At 34.9% G+C, this 12,883-nt stretch overlaps 4 protein-coding genes across 4 annotated transcripts; 3 read left to right on the forward strand and 1 right to left on the reverse strand.

Annotated features, from left to right (window-relative positions):
• Positions 1–434: 434 nt before the first annotated feature.
• On the reverse strand, positions 435–2,510 carry LOC135138443 (uncharacterized). Its single transcript, XM_064068416.1, has 4 exons — positions 2,440–2,510; positions 1,009–1,333; positions 709–834; positions 435–473 (listed from the first exon to the last, which is right to left on the reverse strand). The coding sequence occupies exons 1-4, from the start codon at positions 2,508–2,510 to the stop codon at positions 435–437; spliced, it is 561 nt and encodes a 186-aa protein (XP_063924486.1).
• Positions 2,511–4,915: 2,405 nt separating this feature from the next.
• LOC135138444 (leucine-rich repeat-containing protein let-4-like) lies at positions 4,916–5,821 on the forward strand. The gene has a single exon (XM_064068417.1). It carries the CDS (start codon positions 4,916–4,918, stop codon positions 5,819–5,821), a length of 906 nt encoding a protein of 301 aa, XP_063924487.1.
• Positions 5,822–6,311: 490 nt separating this feature from the next.
• LOC135138445 (ATP-binding cassette sub-family C member 4-like) lies at positions 6,312–10,255 on the forward strand. Its single transcript, XM_064068418.1, has 9 exons — positions 6,312–6,404; positions 6,453–6,680; positions 6,732–7,147; positions 7,198–7,354; positions 7,400–8,482; positions 8,529–8,841; positions 8,885–9,035; positions 9,083–9,313; positions 9,363–10,255. The coding sequence occupies exons 1-9, from the start codon at positions 6,328–6,330 to the stop codon at positions 10,253–10,255; spliced, it is 3,549 nt and encodes a 1,182-aa protein (XP_063924488.1). The 5' UTR covers positions 6,312–6,327.
• A 2,053-nt stretch (positions 10,256–12,308) lies between these two features.
• Positions 12,309–12,881, forward strand: LOC135138446 (ATP-binding cassette subfamily C member 4-like). The gene is made up of 3 exons (XM_064068419.1): positions 12,309–12,451; positions 12,503–12,730; positions 12,782–12,881. The coding sequence occupies exons 1-3, from the start codon at positions 12,309–12,311 to the stop codon at positions 12,879–12,881; spliced, it is 471 nt and encodes a 156-aa protein (XP_063924489.1).
• The last annotated feature ends 2 nt before the right edge of the window (positions 12,882–12,883 follow it).

The following is a 12,883-nucleotide window of genomic DNA, read 5'->3' on the forward strand; positions in this document are numbered from 1 at the left end:
TATACTCATAATACACTGTTTATAAAAATTGTGACGGAAATAATCGCTTTAGTTTTCTTTTAAACTCGTGTTTACCACTGTTGAATAATACGAAATCGTTATATTTATTCGGATGATTTGCTGTCTCCATCATTCTTAAGATAGCGTGATTCTTATAGTTTTGTTGGTACTAGATACAGAAATTCTGAACGTCGCTGAACTACGCGTAATACGACTATTGGCTGCAGGAATTAAGAACGTTAAACTTACTTAACAGTAAAGAATTGTCAATGTTACCATTTATGAGACCATGGAGAATGCAAATATCCGACATACAATGCCTATCCTCTAAAGAGTTTATATTGAGATAACTACAAATCCAAGTGTAATCACCCTGATGATGACTACGATTAAGTTTAAATTCAATCAAACGAAGAAACCTCTTTGAACTTTTTCTAGTAGATCACAGTCAACTCTATAATATGGATTCCATACTGGGGAACAATATTCAAGATGAGAACGCACAAATGAAGTGTATAACAATGTAATGAACCACTGAGATAAATCACAACAATGACGCCATATGAAGCCTAATATTCTAATTGATTTATTATAAATATGATAATTATGTTGCTTGAATGTAAGGAATGAATCAAAAATAAGGCCTAAATTCTTGATTTCTTTCACACGAGTTATGACAGAGCTTTCTAACTGATAATTAAAAGTTACCAATGATTTAGAGTTGAGGAAAGAGATCACATAACACTTTTTGAGATTTAGAGGTAGTAAATTGCTCAAAGACCATGCATGTAATCTATTAAGGTCATCTTGCAATTCCATTGCGTCAGTCATATACTGAACAGATTTAAATAGCTTCAAATCGTCAGCATATAATAAAAAATTCGAATTGTGAAAGCAAGATGTTATGTCATTAATAAATAACAAGAACAAAATAGGACCACAGTGTGAACCTTGTGGGACCCCCGATGTTACAGAAAAGGGAGTAGATAAGTGGTTCCCAATTCTCACCTGTTGCTGCCTATCACTTAAGAATGACGCTAACCACTTTATAGTGTTGTTATTAAAACCGTATTTGGATAACTTTAAAAGTAGCAACTTATGATTTAGTTTATCGAAGGCTTTAGAGAAATCGGTATATGCAGCATCAACTTGAAGTTTAGTGGCAAAAGCATCATTAAGAAAGGAATAGTATTCTATTAAGTTCGACAGAGTTGATCTATTTTTAACGAAACTATGTTGTTTTTCAGAAATTATGCAGGACGACATACACTGCAATTGTTTAGACACTATGAAGTCAAAAATCTTTGCAATAACAGATTGGTTACACACTCCTCTATAATGATCAGTTCTATTCTGTTCACCAGTTTTAAAGATAGGGATAATATAACTGTTTTTCCAAACTTTAGGAAATTTACGTTCATTTAGAGACGATTGAAATAACAAAATCAATGGAAGAGAAATTGTGAAGACACAGTTTTGTAAGAGAATGCTTGGAATCTGATCTGGACCATAATTGGAGGAGGATTTTATTTGGGAAATATGCTCAAACACCTCAACAATAGACACCTTTAAACCATAATCATTTACTTCCATATCCGGAACAAAATTAAGGTTGAAATTGCTATTGTTCTTTTCATATACAGAAGAAAAAAATTGAGCGAATAAGTTTATACTCTCTCTCTGTGTGTGTACCTTGGTACTTCATCCTTTACTATTTTTCTATACGCTGCATTATATCTAGACTCCGATATTCTCGATCTGCGTTCTTGCTTATCTATATCCTTATCTCTTACACTCAGTTGTTTTTTCATACTCCTCTCCCATTCTCTCTATTTCTGCACATGCATATCCCTTTCCTTCATAATACTTGTCTCTTTCGTTCCAAACATGTTTTCCCCCTTCCTTTCTTATTTTTTTCCAACATCCTTGCAATATTTTACACCGCTCTCACTAAACTCTCTTCAAGTCCAACCTCCCTTTTACCCGCTTCCACTCTTATTTTCTCCCTTTTTGTTTCTTCTCTCACTGTATACTCCGACGTATACTTTTCCAATCCCAATGTCCATTTTATGTATTTTTCTTGCACTCTCTCTATTTCTTCATATTCCCTCCATCCCCATATCTCAGCTCCGTACATAAATACACTTTTGATCAAACTATCAAACATCATCATTCTTCTCTTATATTCATGTCCAAATTTTCTATCTCCTATTCCCCATACCATTCCTATCACTTTGTTCGCTTTTCGGACCATTTCTTGAATATGAGCTCTATCTGAGTTATTGCTCTTTAATGTATATCCTAAGTAATGGAATTCTTTCACCTATGCAATCTTCTTCCCTCTCCATGCCCACTCTTCCTTCTTCTTTCTTACTTTCTTCTCAAACACCACCATTTTTGTTTTTCCACATTCACTTCCAATTCCTGTTTTGTACGTACTTTTTGAAACTTTTAATCGTTGTTCCAGTTGCCCACTCTTCCTTCTCCGTTCCTTGTTTAGATATCTCCATATTTCTTTTTCTGTTTTCAGGGATTTTATTGCCTTCTCTTCTTCTTCTCGTTGTTCTCCTTTTCTTTCTTCACATTTTCTCCTATAATTCTCTCTTGCTTTTAAGTACTCTTCTTTCCTTCCCCTGTTACTCTTCCATTTTCTTAATTTTTCCCTTGCTTTTCTCTTCAATTCACTACATTCTCCGTTCCATCCATTATTCCTCCCTTGCCATATGTATATCTTTCTTTTTTCCGTAGCTTCTACGCTACAATTAAGTTGATCAGTTTTGCTATCATAGCATCTATATCTTCTTTTACTTCGAATTTGTTTTTTTCTAGTCTACTTCTGTATCTTTGAATTCCCTTTTCATCCCATCTTTTTTTTTCTATTTCTTTTCTTTCGTTTCTTCACTCTTGTTGTTCGTACTGTTGCTCTTTTCCTTTGATTTTTATTTCTAGTGGCATGTGGTCTGATTCTACCCTTTCCCCCACTTTTTAACTTTCTATTTCTTCCCACGCCCCTTCGTTGACAATCCCATAGTCTATAATTGATTCTCCTCTAGCCCTTACGTACGTCCATTCTCCTTCTTCATTTCCTTCCTTGTTTCCATTCAAAATTTCCCATCCCATTTCTTCTATTATCTTCCAGAATATTTTTCCTTTTTTGTTATTTGCCTTGTCTTTTGATCCTCTTTTATCTCCCTTTTCTTTATCTATTATTCTTGTCCCCTTATCGCCCAGTCTTGCGTTAAAATCCCCTCGTAAAAGTCTCCTTTTTCTTTTGTTTCCTTTTCTATGTTTATCTTGTTTTCCTCCGTTTTCTTGCTATAAACGGTTATTATTTCCATCGATTGTTATCCAACTGTATTACTTTCTTCATTAGTCTGTTTTTACTATTACTTTCCTTTTCCAATTCTTGCATTTCTTTTCGAATTCCCATTACTATTCCCCCGCTTGCTCTCCCCTTTTTCATTTCCTTTGTGGCTCCTTGACACTCCCACACATATTCTTGTGGTAATCTTTCTTCAAATTTCTCCCAGTTTTCTCTTTGTACCCATGTCTCTACTAGACCCACCACATCAAATTTTCCCACGTAGACCCAGAACTCTTTTTCATTTTTTCGCAACCCTTGGACATTCCAAAACAGTACCTTCACCCCTTTTTCTCCTAATTTTGTACCAGTTTCCCTTTTTCCGATTTCCCTATCTGCATCCTTTATTTCTTTTCCTTTTCCTTTGCCTTGTTTCCTTCCATTTTTCCTCTTTTTCTTCCTTTTCTTTTGGCTCTTTACTAAAATTTTTCTACCTTCTTGAGTCTACCCTCTTCTTCACTTCATTCAAAATTTCTGTCTTCTACAGTTAACTTTTTATATCCCATTCTAACCATTTTTCCTTTATTTCTCTCTTTTGTTGCCTCTTCTTTTATTTTGATTTGAATTTTTCTTTCCGTTTTCGTCAGATCATCATTCATGTAAATTGACGACCCTCTTAAGTTCTTGCTTTTCATTACATATATTTTTTCTTCTCTATTTTCGAATTCCACTATTTTTAAACTTTCTCTGCAATTTTGTACGCGCTTTTAATTTTGACTTTCTCTTCTAAAAATTTTATCACCTTTTCAATTATCTGCTGCTGCCCTCCTGTTCCTATTTCGAATCCCATCATCACTACTTTGTTTCTTCTCTTTTCTCTGTCCATTCGATCTAGCTGACTTTCTACTTCACCCACTCGCTTTCCCATTTCTTCCTTAACTCGCTTCCATTCTTCATGCTTGTCTCTAATTTCTTGATTTTTCTCCTGTAGTTGATCTCTTGCTTGCTTTAATTCTTCTCTTATTGTTTTAAGTTCCTCTTTAGGCCGTGTATTCCATTCCTTCTCCATCTCTATGTCTCCTTGATTCTTCTTCTTTATCAATTGCAGAGGTGACGTTACTGTCAATTTGTTCTTTGGAAGACCTGCTTTTTCTCTTCCGGAGACTCTACTTCTCTATCCCTTTTCTTTCTGTCTGTATATGATAGTCCTAATATGCATGGACAATTTACAGTAATTTCCGAGATTATGTGCCTAACAAAAATTGACGCAGAGGTAATGAAACGTGGAAAAATATGAAAGTGGCAATTCGCCCGAAGGACTCGATCACTCTGATTAGCCCATGCATGATTGCAAAATCTACAAACGAGGCACTTCTATTGGGAAATCTGCGCAATACTTCCAAAATGGGGATTACATCAGACAGTAATTGTTACTTTAGTGGCAACTTTATTTCGAAACGATAATGAGGACATCAACGTAATCTAGATCTTGGTAGAGTAGAAACACACAACATGTTCGTCTATATTATTCGTACGCTTATTTTCTGGCATCTTCAAACTTCATTTTTATTTCAGGCGTGTACTTCGATAAACTATATTACCTTAAATTACGAAATGAACAGAAAAAATCAGAACGAGTCCATAATTTTGACATCAGAACCTGCAGTGACGATAATAGTTGACGATAAAGTTACCAAATTGTTCGACGGGTTATTTAATCTCTCATACCCAGTCCAAAGCCTGCAGTTTATAAACACCTACACTGTAGAAATAGAACCAGATTTTCTTAACGGACAAGAAGTTGATTCTATTATTATTCAAGAAAACAATATTAAAGTGATCCAAACTTACACTTTCAGGAATCACAAACTTACATTTATAGATCTCAGCCGTAATGGAATCCAGTTTGTTGAAAATCTGGCATTCGCTAATCTTTCCAATTTAGAGGTAATCTACCTTGCAGAAAACGAACTAACGACTTTGAACTCCAAAGCCTACGAAAACCTACCCAGATTTGAAGAACTGGTTTTAGTGAAAAACTGCATCACACAACTGGGACCATCTTCACTGGATTTTTCCCAAACGAGAGATTTTATGTTATCTCTGTCACATAATAGGATAACAAACATCGCCGAAGATGCATTCAAAGGATCAAATGCCACAGATATACATCTTTTCCTAGAAAACAATTTGTTGCAACAAATTTCAGTCAACATTTTCCACAACCACAGTTTTCTAGAAGTTAGGCTAAAGGGAAACAAAATTCGTAAATTGACTGGCAATCTTGAAGTGCAAAATTGTAAAATTCTTATTTTGCGTATCGACAACAATTTCGATAAACAGAATTTGCGGTCTCTTTTAAATTGGACATTTCGGAACAACATAACGTTATTGGACTGTGAGACCAGTGTTGGTACAAATATCAACAATCTTGCCCAACCGGTACAGCTTCAAAAGGGTTTTTCGATAAATTTTGAGATTTTTTTTGTTATTTGTTTCGGGTGGATTGTGGTCACATAAATGCTTATTGGTTTATGTTGTACATTTACTTGGTGTATGTCAAAATATATCTAGATCAGAATGCACAATCCTTTTGCACTGCAATTCCTTTTTATAAATAATACTCGTGTGATGACGTATCTATAATCACTCAATACATATTGAATAATCATAATAATTTGTTTTATTTACTAACACAGATTATAAAAAATAAAAATTTTCAATTTTACGATTTATGTTAGATACTGAATGGCTGGAATATCGATTGTGGTATACTGTTACAAATTTAATAAAAAAAAAAATTGACAGACACAGCACAAATTAGCCTTACCCAACCTTACTTTTTATTTATCATTCTGGCACCATTTTCTTATCGTTTCTGTCGTATCACTCACTTAACGACTGTGCTACGTTTTTTATACACTTTTAAATTGTCTTTACAAGTATAATTTTTCCATTAGAAATGTAAACCATGAAAACACTGAACCCTAGACAGTACCTTAAACAACTAAGTACTACACTACACAATGAATTACGAAAAAAAGACACACAAACCACTCAATCCTGTGAAGAGCACTAATTTCTTTTCAAAATTATTTTTTACGTAAGTACTAAAATAACAAATAATACTAGAAAATAACACTAAATTTAGTTACACTGCCAAACTCTTTCTAAAAGGATACAACAAAGAGCTGATTGAAAGCGATATATACCAAGTACTGCCATCGTACGAGTCGAAACAGTTAGGACAAAAACTAGAAAAAGAATGGACGAAACAAGCAAGAAACAACCGAAACTCCTTACCACACCTTCTGTTCAAATGCTTCGGCAAAGAGTACTTTCTACTAGTACTAACTTTAATCATTCCGCTAACTCTAACGTATGAATTCTTCCAACATTGCAACTTCCAAACTTACGTTCCTTCTTCCAGAGCTGTGAAACCCCGATTGACCAAAAGATTTATTTTGTACTTCGCGTCGGACCGTACTACTTTTCCAAAAAGCGAAGCGTGCGCTTATGGGGCTTTGTTGGTACTAGTAGAGTTCGCTACAGTTTTATACGTCAATAACTTCGATCGAAGAATCATCACATTTTCTCTAAAAATCCGCGCTGGTCTCACTTCTCTGATCTACAGACGAGTTCTAGATTTGAAGTCGGTATCGATTGGCAGAAGTGTTAATCTTATCACGAAAGATGTGTCAGAGTTTGAAGAATTCCTACTAATGGTGACTTTAATGCTGAGAGATGTCTTGAACATTTTGGTTTTGTGTTACGTGTTGTACACAGAAGCTGGTTGGCTGTTCGTGATTTTGATTTTCATTATTGTTACGGCGGTGACTATCAGTGGTGAGTTATAGTACCGGAGGTCGATCTAAGTCGAGTGTACCCATTTTTAGGAATTTTGGCATTTTTTGTGAAGAAACTCCAAGTCAGAACTTTGGCAAAGACGGATATGAGGCTTCAAACCACTAAAGAGGTTTTGGGGGGGATATCGTTGATAAAGTACTACCAATGGGGTGACTACTACCAACACAAAATCCAAGAAATTAGAAAGTAAGGAGACAAAATTGTACCTTCCGTATTAATTTTAGTTTCCAGAAAAGAAGTGTCTCTTCTTACTAAAGTATTTATCTTGTTGAGTACCAGTATCATAATTTCGTCTTCAGTTATTGATTTTTCGTGGTACATCATTGTGGTTGGCTTAATATTTTCCGGAGTTAAGTCAAATGTTGGTACTCTCTTTGTCATATTAAACAGTCTTAACGCACTTCGTTTGCCTCTACAACATGTCTTACCACGGGCAGTACTCGAATTTGCAACAATAATCGCTGCTATCACAAGAATCGAAAATTTTCTTAGAGCAACAAGCAGAAACATCGACGAACCGTCCACAAACATTCCTTTATTGAGTGTGAAAACGCCACACGTGGAGTTTGAATACAGTAGTGGAATCACGGCCATAACCGGACCAGTTGGTGGCGGAAAAACATACTTTTTAACAATTTTGGCAAAAGAAGATATGAAAAGTTTTGCTTATGCATCTCAGGAACCGTGGCTTTTTCCAGCCACCATTAAGCAGAACATTTTGTTTGGAAGTGGTTTCGACCAAGCGCGATATCTGGAAGTTCTAAGAGTTTGTGCTTTGCTTGACGAAGTACAAGACTCGACGGTGGTGGCAGATAAAGGAGCTAACCTGAGTAAAGGCCAACAAGCAAGAATCAATCTGGCACGAGCTGTTTACAAAGACTGCGACGTCTACTTAATCGACGATTGTTTATGTCATTTGGATGTGATGGTCGCAGATTTCGTTTACGAAGAGTGTTTGAGAAAGTTTTTGAAAGACAAAATAACTCTTGTGGTTACGCAAAACGTGCAACATATTGGTAATTCCGACAGACTAGTTACAATAGAGAATGGTACTATTAAGAGTGACGATAAGCAACTGGTGAAAAAAAAGTTTACAACAAAAGAAAATACAACTACTGAAACAAAGTTGGTTGAAAATCTTGAAGCGGATGACAATGTTTACCAAGAAGTGAAAGCTTCAGGAAAAGTCAAATTAGAAGCGTATCAAAAATATTTAGAAGCTTGTGATGGAATTTCAAAAATTTTTGGTATTTTTTTCCTGGTTGTATTAACCCAGGTTTTGAAAACTAGTGTTATCAAGCTACAAGCTAACTGGTAAACTCGAGTACCACATAGGTGGGTATAATTGGTTCTGTTGTAGGATTCGCACCGAACAACTTATCTTCAAGAATTCTACCACGACGAAGGCACTAGAAAATCGACAAAGAATGATCTACGTTCTTCCCATTTTAATAATAGCGGCAACTGTGCTCTTCATAGTCAACACAACACTTTACTGGTTTCTGGCTAAAAAGGCTTCCATATCTATACACAAATTGTTGTTGTCTAAAATTGTAAATTCTTCGATAGAATTCTTCAATAGCCACTTCGCTGGAAACATATTAAATCGCTTTTCGGAAGATATGCTCTATCTTGACGAATTCGTACCGAGAACATTCTACGATATGTTGAGAGTGAGTTGCCTTCATCGATATAAACTTACACTTTATGTTCCAGAACATTGCAGCAACAACCGGAATCATAATTCTTGCAGCGACAGTAAACGTCTATTTTTTGATCGCGTGTTTGGCGTTTGGTGCAATAATCATCACTTTAAGAATGATTTATATAAGAACAGGACGGGCACTAAAGCGACTGGAGTTTTCAAGTACGCTCATGCAATAATAATATTTTTTATCTAAAACTATTTTCCAGCACGGAGTCCTTTAGTTGGTCACATTAACGCAACACTAGAGGGACTGGCGACTATTAGAATTTCCAAACAACAAAATCTTCAACGTGAGGAATTTGATAAACGCCAGAATTTATATACTTCGGCTTCGTACATGTATATGACTTGTGAAAAAGCCTTCCATTTTACTATTGACAGCTGTGGTGTGTGTTTTAGCACTTTTGCAATTATTTTATTTTTAGTTTTAGATGAAGGTAACTTCATTTGTGGCTTTAAATTGACAATAAAAATTTACCCTTTTAGACATATCGTCAGACAATGTAGGCCTCGGTCTCTTGCAGATATTTTTACTTACCATAACGCAACAGTTTTTGTGCCGTTCTTGGACCAGACTCGAAAACTACATGACGACAGTCGAAAGAATTCTACAATACACTAAGCAAAAGCAAGAAAATGAAAACGGCGTAGTTGTGACAAACTGGCCTTCACAAGGCGAAATAAGATACGAACACGTATATTTTGGCTACAACACCACCAACGTATTAAACGATTTAAATTTTGTTGTAAAGTCGAAGACAAAATTTGCTATAGTTGGACGAACTGCTGCCGGGAAAACTTCACTGACGTCTCTTCTTTTTCGTCCATATGGATTCAAAGGACACATATTTATTGACAATGTTGACATAGCTACTCTTAGTTTAGATTTGCTCCGGTCCAACGTGTTTATAATTTCGCAAGAGTCTACTTTGTTTTCAGGAAGTCTTCGCGACAACATTGATCCTACGAAGAAGTTTTCTGACGATGAAATTTGGCAAGCTTTGAAAATGGTGCATTTAGCGGGACTGTTTCAAAGTTTGGAAGATAAAATTTGTCAAGATACAAAACTGAGTGCTGGGCAAGAACGATTGGTTTGTTTGTGTAGGGCTATTGTGCGGAAAAGCAAGGTTGTAATTTTGGATGAGGTTACAGCGAATGTTGATTCTGATACGGAATCCGTAATACATAGCGTAATTTCAAGTAGTTTTGGGGATAGCACTGTCATCGTCATAACCCACAAATTTCGGTATATACTAGGTTTTGACAACGTTCTGGTTTTAGACAATGGTACTGTAGCTCAGGTTGGTGATCCGCGTCGTCTACTAGAAGACAGAAACGGAATCTTTTACAAATTGTATGAGAAAAACCATAAACAATAAATTTTGTTAAGTCAACTCTCATGACCCCTTAGTAGTCCGAAATTCCACGGCACACGCATCATTGATGATTACTCGATGTAGATGGCTTCTTCAAAATCATATAGATGAAAAAGAATGGAAGTGGGGGTTTTCATCAATGAAGGGTTCTTGTTCCGATTCCATTTGTTTTCAAACTTTTCTCATAGTTGTTGTGATTCTTTTGGTTCTGTAGAGATTGTAAACTTGTCGTCAACGTCTTGGATCTTCGAAACCTTGAAGAGAGTTTGTAGTTGCCAACTGAAATTGAATAATAAAAATTGTCTATGTGGACGATTTAATTATTTACTAAGAGAAGAAATGTGAGAGGAAGTTTTAATTGTTTTTGGAGTGAAAATCGTTATATTCATCATTAATGACAATCTTCTTTTATTGTTTTGAAACATTAGAGTTTGTTGAGTTGAGTCAGTAGTATATGATGTACCACGGAGTGTAAGTGTCACTTTGGCGGTCGAGAAATGAAAATACAGTGTTTTTCGCTATACCTGAACCAGCTAATTTTAAAAAATATTTGACAAATCCTTCAAGACGAAAACGGAAAACCTATTTTTTCATTATTTATTATCAGAGAGTAATACTTACGTTAGTGTCAAACACGCAATTAATTGTTTCTATGAAAGATTTCATAATTGAAACCAAAAAAAAAGCAACCAAAAGAAAATTGCTTCACAAATTTACAACCACATTACTTCGTTATTGCTAAGGTATACGAGTTTTAAACAACTTGGAGCATACAGTTTTCTAGATCGATATAAAATATTGTCATCGCATTGAATAGTGTAACCTTTTGATCTTGAACAAAATGTTCTCCGTTTTTCTTTAACTAAATTAAATTTATTCTTTGTGTTCACAGTTCCAATAATGTCATCATCACAAAAACAACGAATTTTATTTATTTATTTCTAGAAACTCTAAGATTCTTTCAAACTTTCTTCCAAAATAAATTTCAAAAAACTTCGAAATTCTTTGAGACTGTTTCAAGAACAAAACACCAGCAATTCCTAAGGTCTTCTCAAATTCTTCTAATAACAAAGCTCCTAAAATTTTTTCAAATTTCAGAAACACAGCGAAAGTTGTTCCTGAGATTTTTCCAAATTCTGTCATAGCATTCTTAAAAAAGCACACTAAGAACCCCTAATATTCTTTCAAACTACTTCAAAAATAAAACACCGGGAATCCCCGAGGCTTTTTCAAACTTCTTCAAAAATAAAATTCAAAGAACAAAACAATAAATTCTCAAAGATTTGTCAAATTAAAAAAAAGCACACGTGAAGTTCAAAATTATGGCAAAGTATTAAAAAAAAGACACCAGAGGTCCCTAACATCTATTAAATTTTCTAAAATCTAAAACAAGAGGTCCCGAATATTGTATCGCATTCTTTAGAAAAAAGACACTAATAACACCTAAGACTTTTTCAAACGCCTTCAACAGCAAAACACTAAAAATCATCTAAAATCTTTTCAAATGCTTTCAAAAATAAAACTCGGAGGACTCCTCTTTTGAAAACAAAGTAATAGTTATTTACCCGTCGATCTAATCCATGAAAAAAAATCGTATACTGACCTGGTTTTACTCGTATGACGACATATATTCTTGTGTGTACATAGGACTGTTAATGTTTATTGATAATCATTCACTAAATATAGAATAAGCTATATAATTTGTTGTTTTATTTACTAACGCAGATTATTATTAAATTTAAATTTTTTTAATTTTACGGTTTAGAGAAGAGGTCCTAAGATGCTTCCTTGTGGTACTCCATCTGAGATATAGACCAGGCTTTATACACCGGGCCCTTGTAGTTGTCGCCACGTTATATGTAGAATGTACAAAATAGATAGATACAGAAAAGATGCTTACACAAATTAGCCTTACCCAACCCTAATTTTTATTTATCATTATGGCAACACGTGCTTCATTTCCTTATCGTTTGTTTCGTATCACTCACTTAACGACTGTGCTACGCTTTTTATGCACTTTTAAATTGTTTTTACAAGTGTAATTTTTCCATTAGAAATGTATATCAAAACACTCAATAATACTGAACTCAAACAGTACATGAAAAAACTACTATACTTAACAATGAATCACCAAAAAAAGACACACAAACCACTCAATCCTGTGAAGAGTACCAATTTCTTTTCAAAATTATTTTTCACGTAAGTAGAATACCCGAATAATAGTACCATAAAGTAACACTAAAAATTTAGTTACACAGCCAAACTCTTTCTAAAAGGATATAAGAAAGAGCTGACTGAAACCGACATATACGAAGTACTACCATCGTACGAGTCGAAACAGTTAGGACAAAAACTAGAAAAAGAATGGACGAAACAAGCAAGAAACAACCGGAACTCGTTACCACACCTTCTGTTCAGATGCTTCGGCAAACAGTACTTTCTACTAGTACTAACTTTAATCATTCCGCTAACTCTAACGTATGAATTCTTCCAACATTGCAACGTCCAAACTTACGTTCCTTCTTCCAGAGCTGTGAAACCCCGACTGACCAAAAGATTTATTTTGTACTTTGCGTCCGACCGTACCACTTTTCCGAAAAGCGAAGCGTGTGCTTATTGCTGGTACTAGTA

The sequence above is a fragment of the Zophobas morio genome, unplaced genomic scaffold (genome assembly GCF_036711695.1).
Source record: "Zophobas morio isolate AGI-343-1 ecotype UQ-CSIRO unplaced genomic scaffold, CSIRO_AGI_Zmor_V1 ptg000030l, whole genome shotgun sequence".
In the NCBI taxonomy this organism is placed as follows: domain Eukaryota; kingdom Metazoa; phylum Arthropoda; class Insecta; order Coleoptera; family Tenebrionidae; genus Zophobas; species Zophobas morio.

What these genes read in the sequence shown, in the direction of transcription:
- LOC135138443 (XM_064068416.1), bottom strand. Translation starts at nt 2,510, where the DNA reads ATGGAGATATCTAAACAAGGAACGGAGAAGGAAGAGTGGGCAACTGGA. An exon ending in TAAGTGATAGGCAGCAACAG is followed by an intron (nt 835 to 1,008) that starts GTGAGAATTGGG and finishes AAATCTGTTCAG; the next exon opens with TATATGACTGACGCAATGGA. An exon ending in TCCTCAACTCTAAATCATTG is followed by an intron (nt 474 to 708) that starts GTAACTTTTAAT and finishes ATTGTTCCCCAG; the next exon opens with TATGGAATCCATATTATAGA.
- LOC135138444 (XM_064068417.1), top strand. Translation starts at nt 4,916, where the DNA reads ATGAACAGAAAAAATCAGAACGAGTCCATAATTTTGACATCAGAACCT.
- LOC135138445 (XM_064068418.1), top strand. Translation starts at nt 6,328, where the DNA reads ATGAATTACGAAAAAAAGACACACAAACCACTCAATCCTGTGAAGAGC. An exon ending in TTTTCAAAATTATTTTTTAC is followed by an intron (nt 6,405 to 6,452) that starts GTAAGTACTAAA and finishes CACTAAATTTAG; the next exon opens with TTACACTGCCAAACTCTTTC. An exon ending in TACGGCGGTGACTATCAGTG is followed by an intron (nt 7,148 to 7,197) that starts GTGAGTTATAGT and finishes ACCCATTTTTAG; the next exon opens with GAATTTTGGCATTTTTTGTG.
- LOC135138446 (XM_064068419.1), top strand. Translation starts at nt 12,309, where the DNA reads ATGTATATCAAAACACTCAATAATACTGAACTCAAACAGTACATGAAA. An exon ending in TTTTCAAAATTATTTTTCAC is followed by an intron (nt 12,452 to 12,502) that starts GTAAGTAGAATA and finishes CTAAAAATTTAG; the next exon opens with TTACACAGCCAAACTCTTTC. An exon ending in ATCATTCCGCTAACTCTAAC is followed by an intron (nt 12,731 to 12,781) that starts GTATGAATTCTT and finishes TCCTTCTTCCAG; the next exon opens with AGCTGTGAAACCCCGACTGA.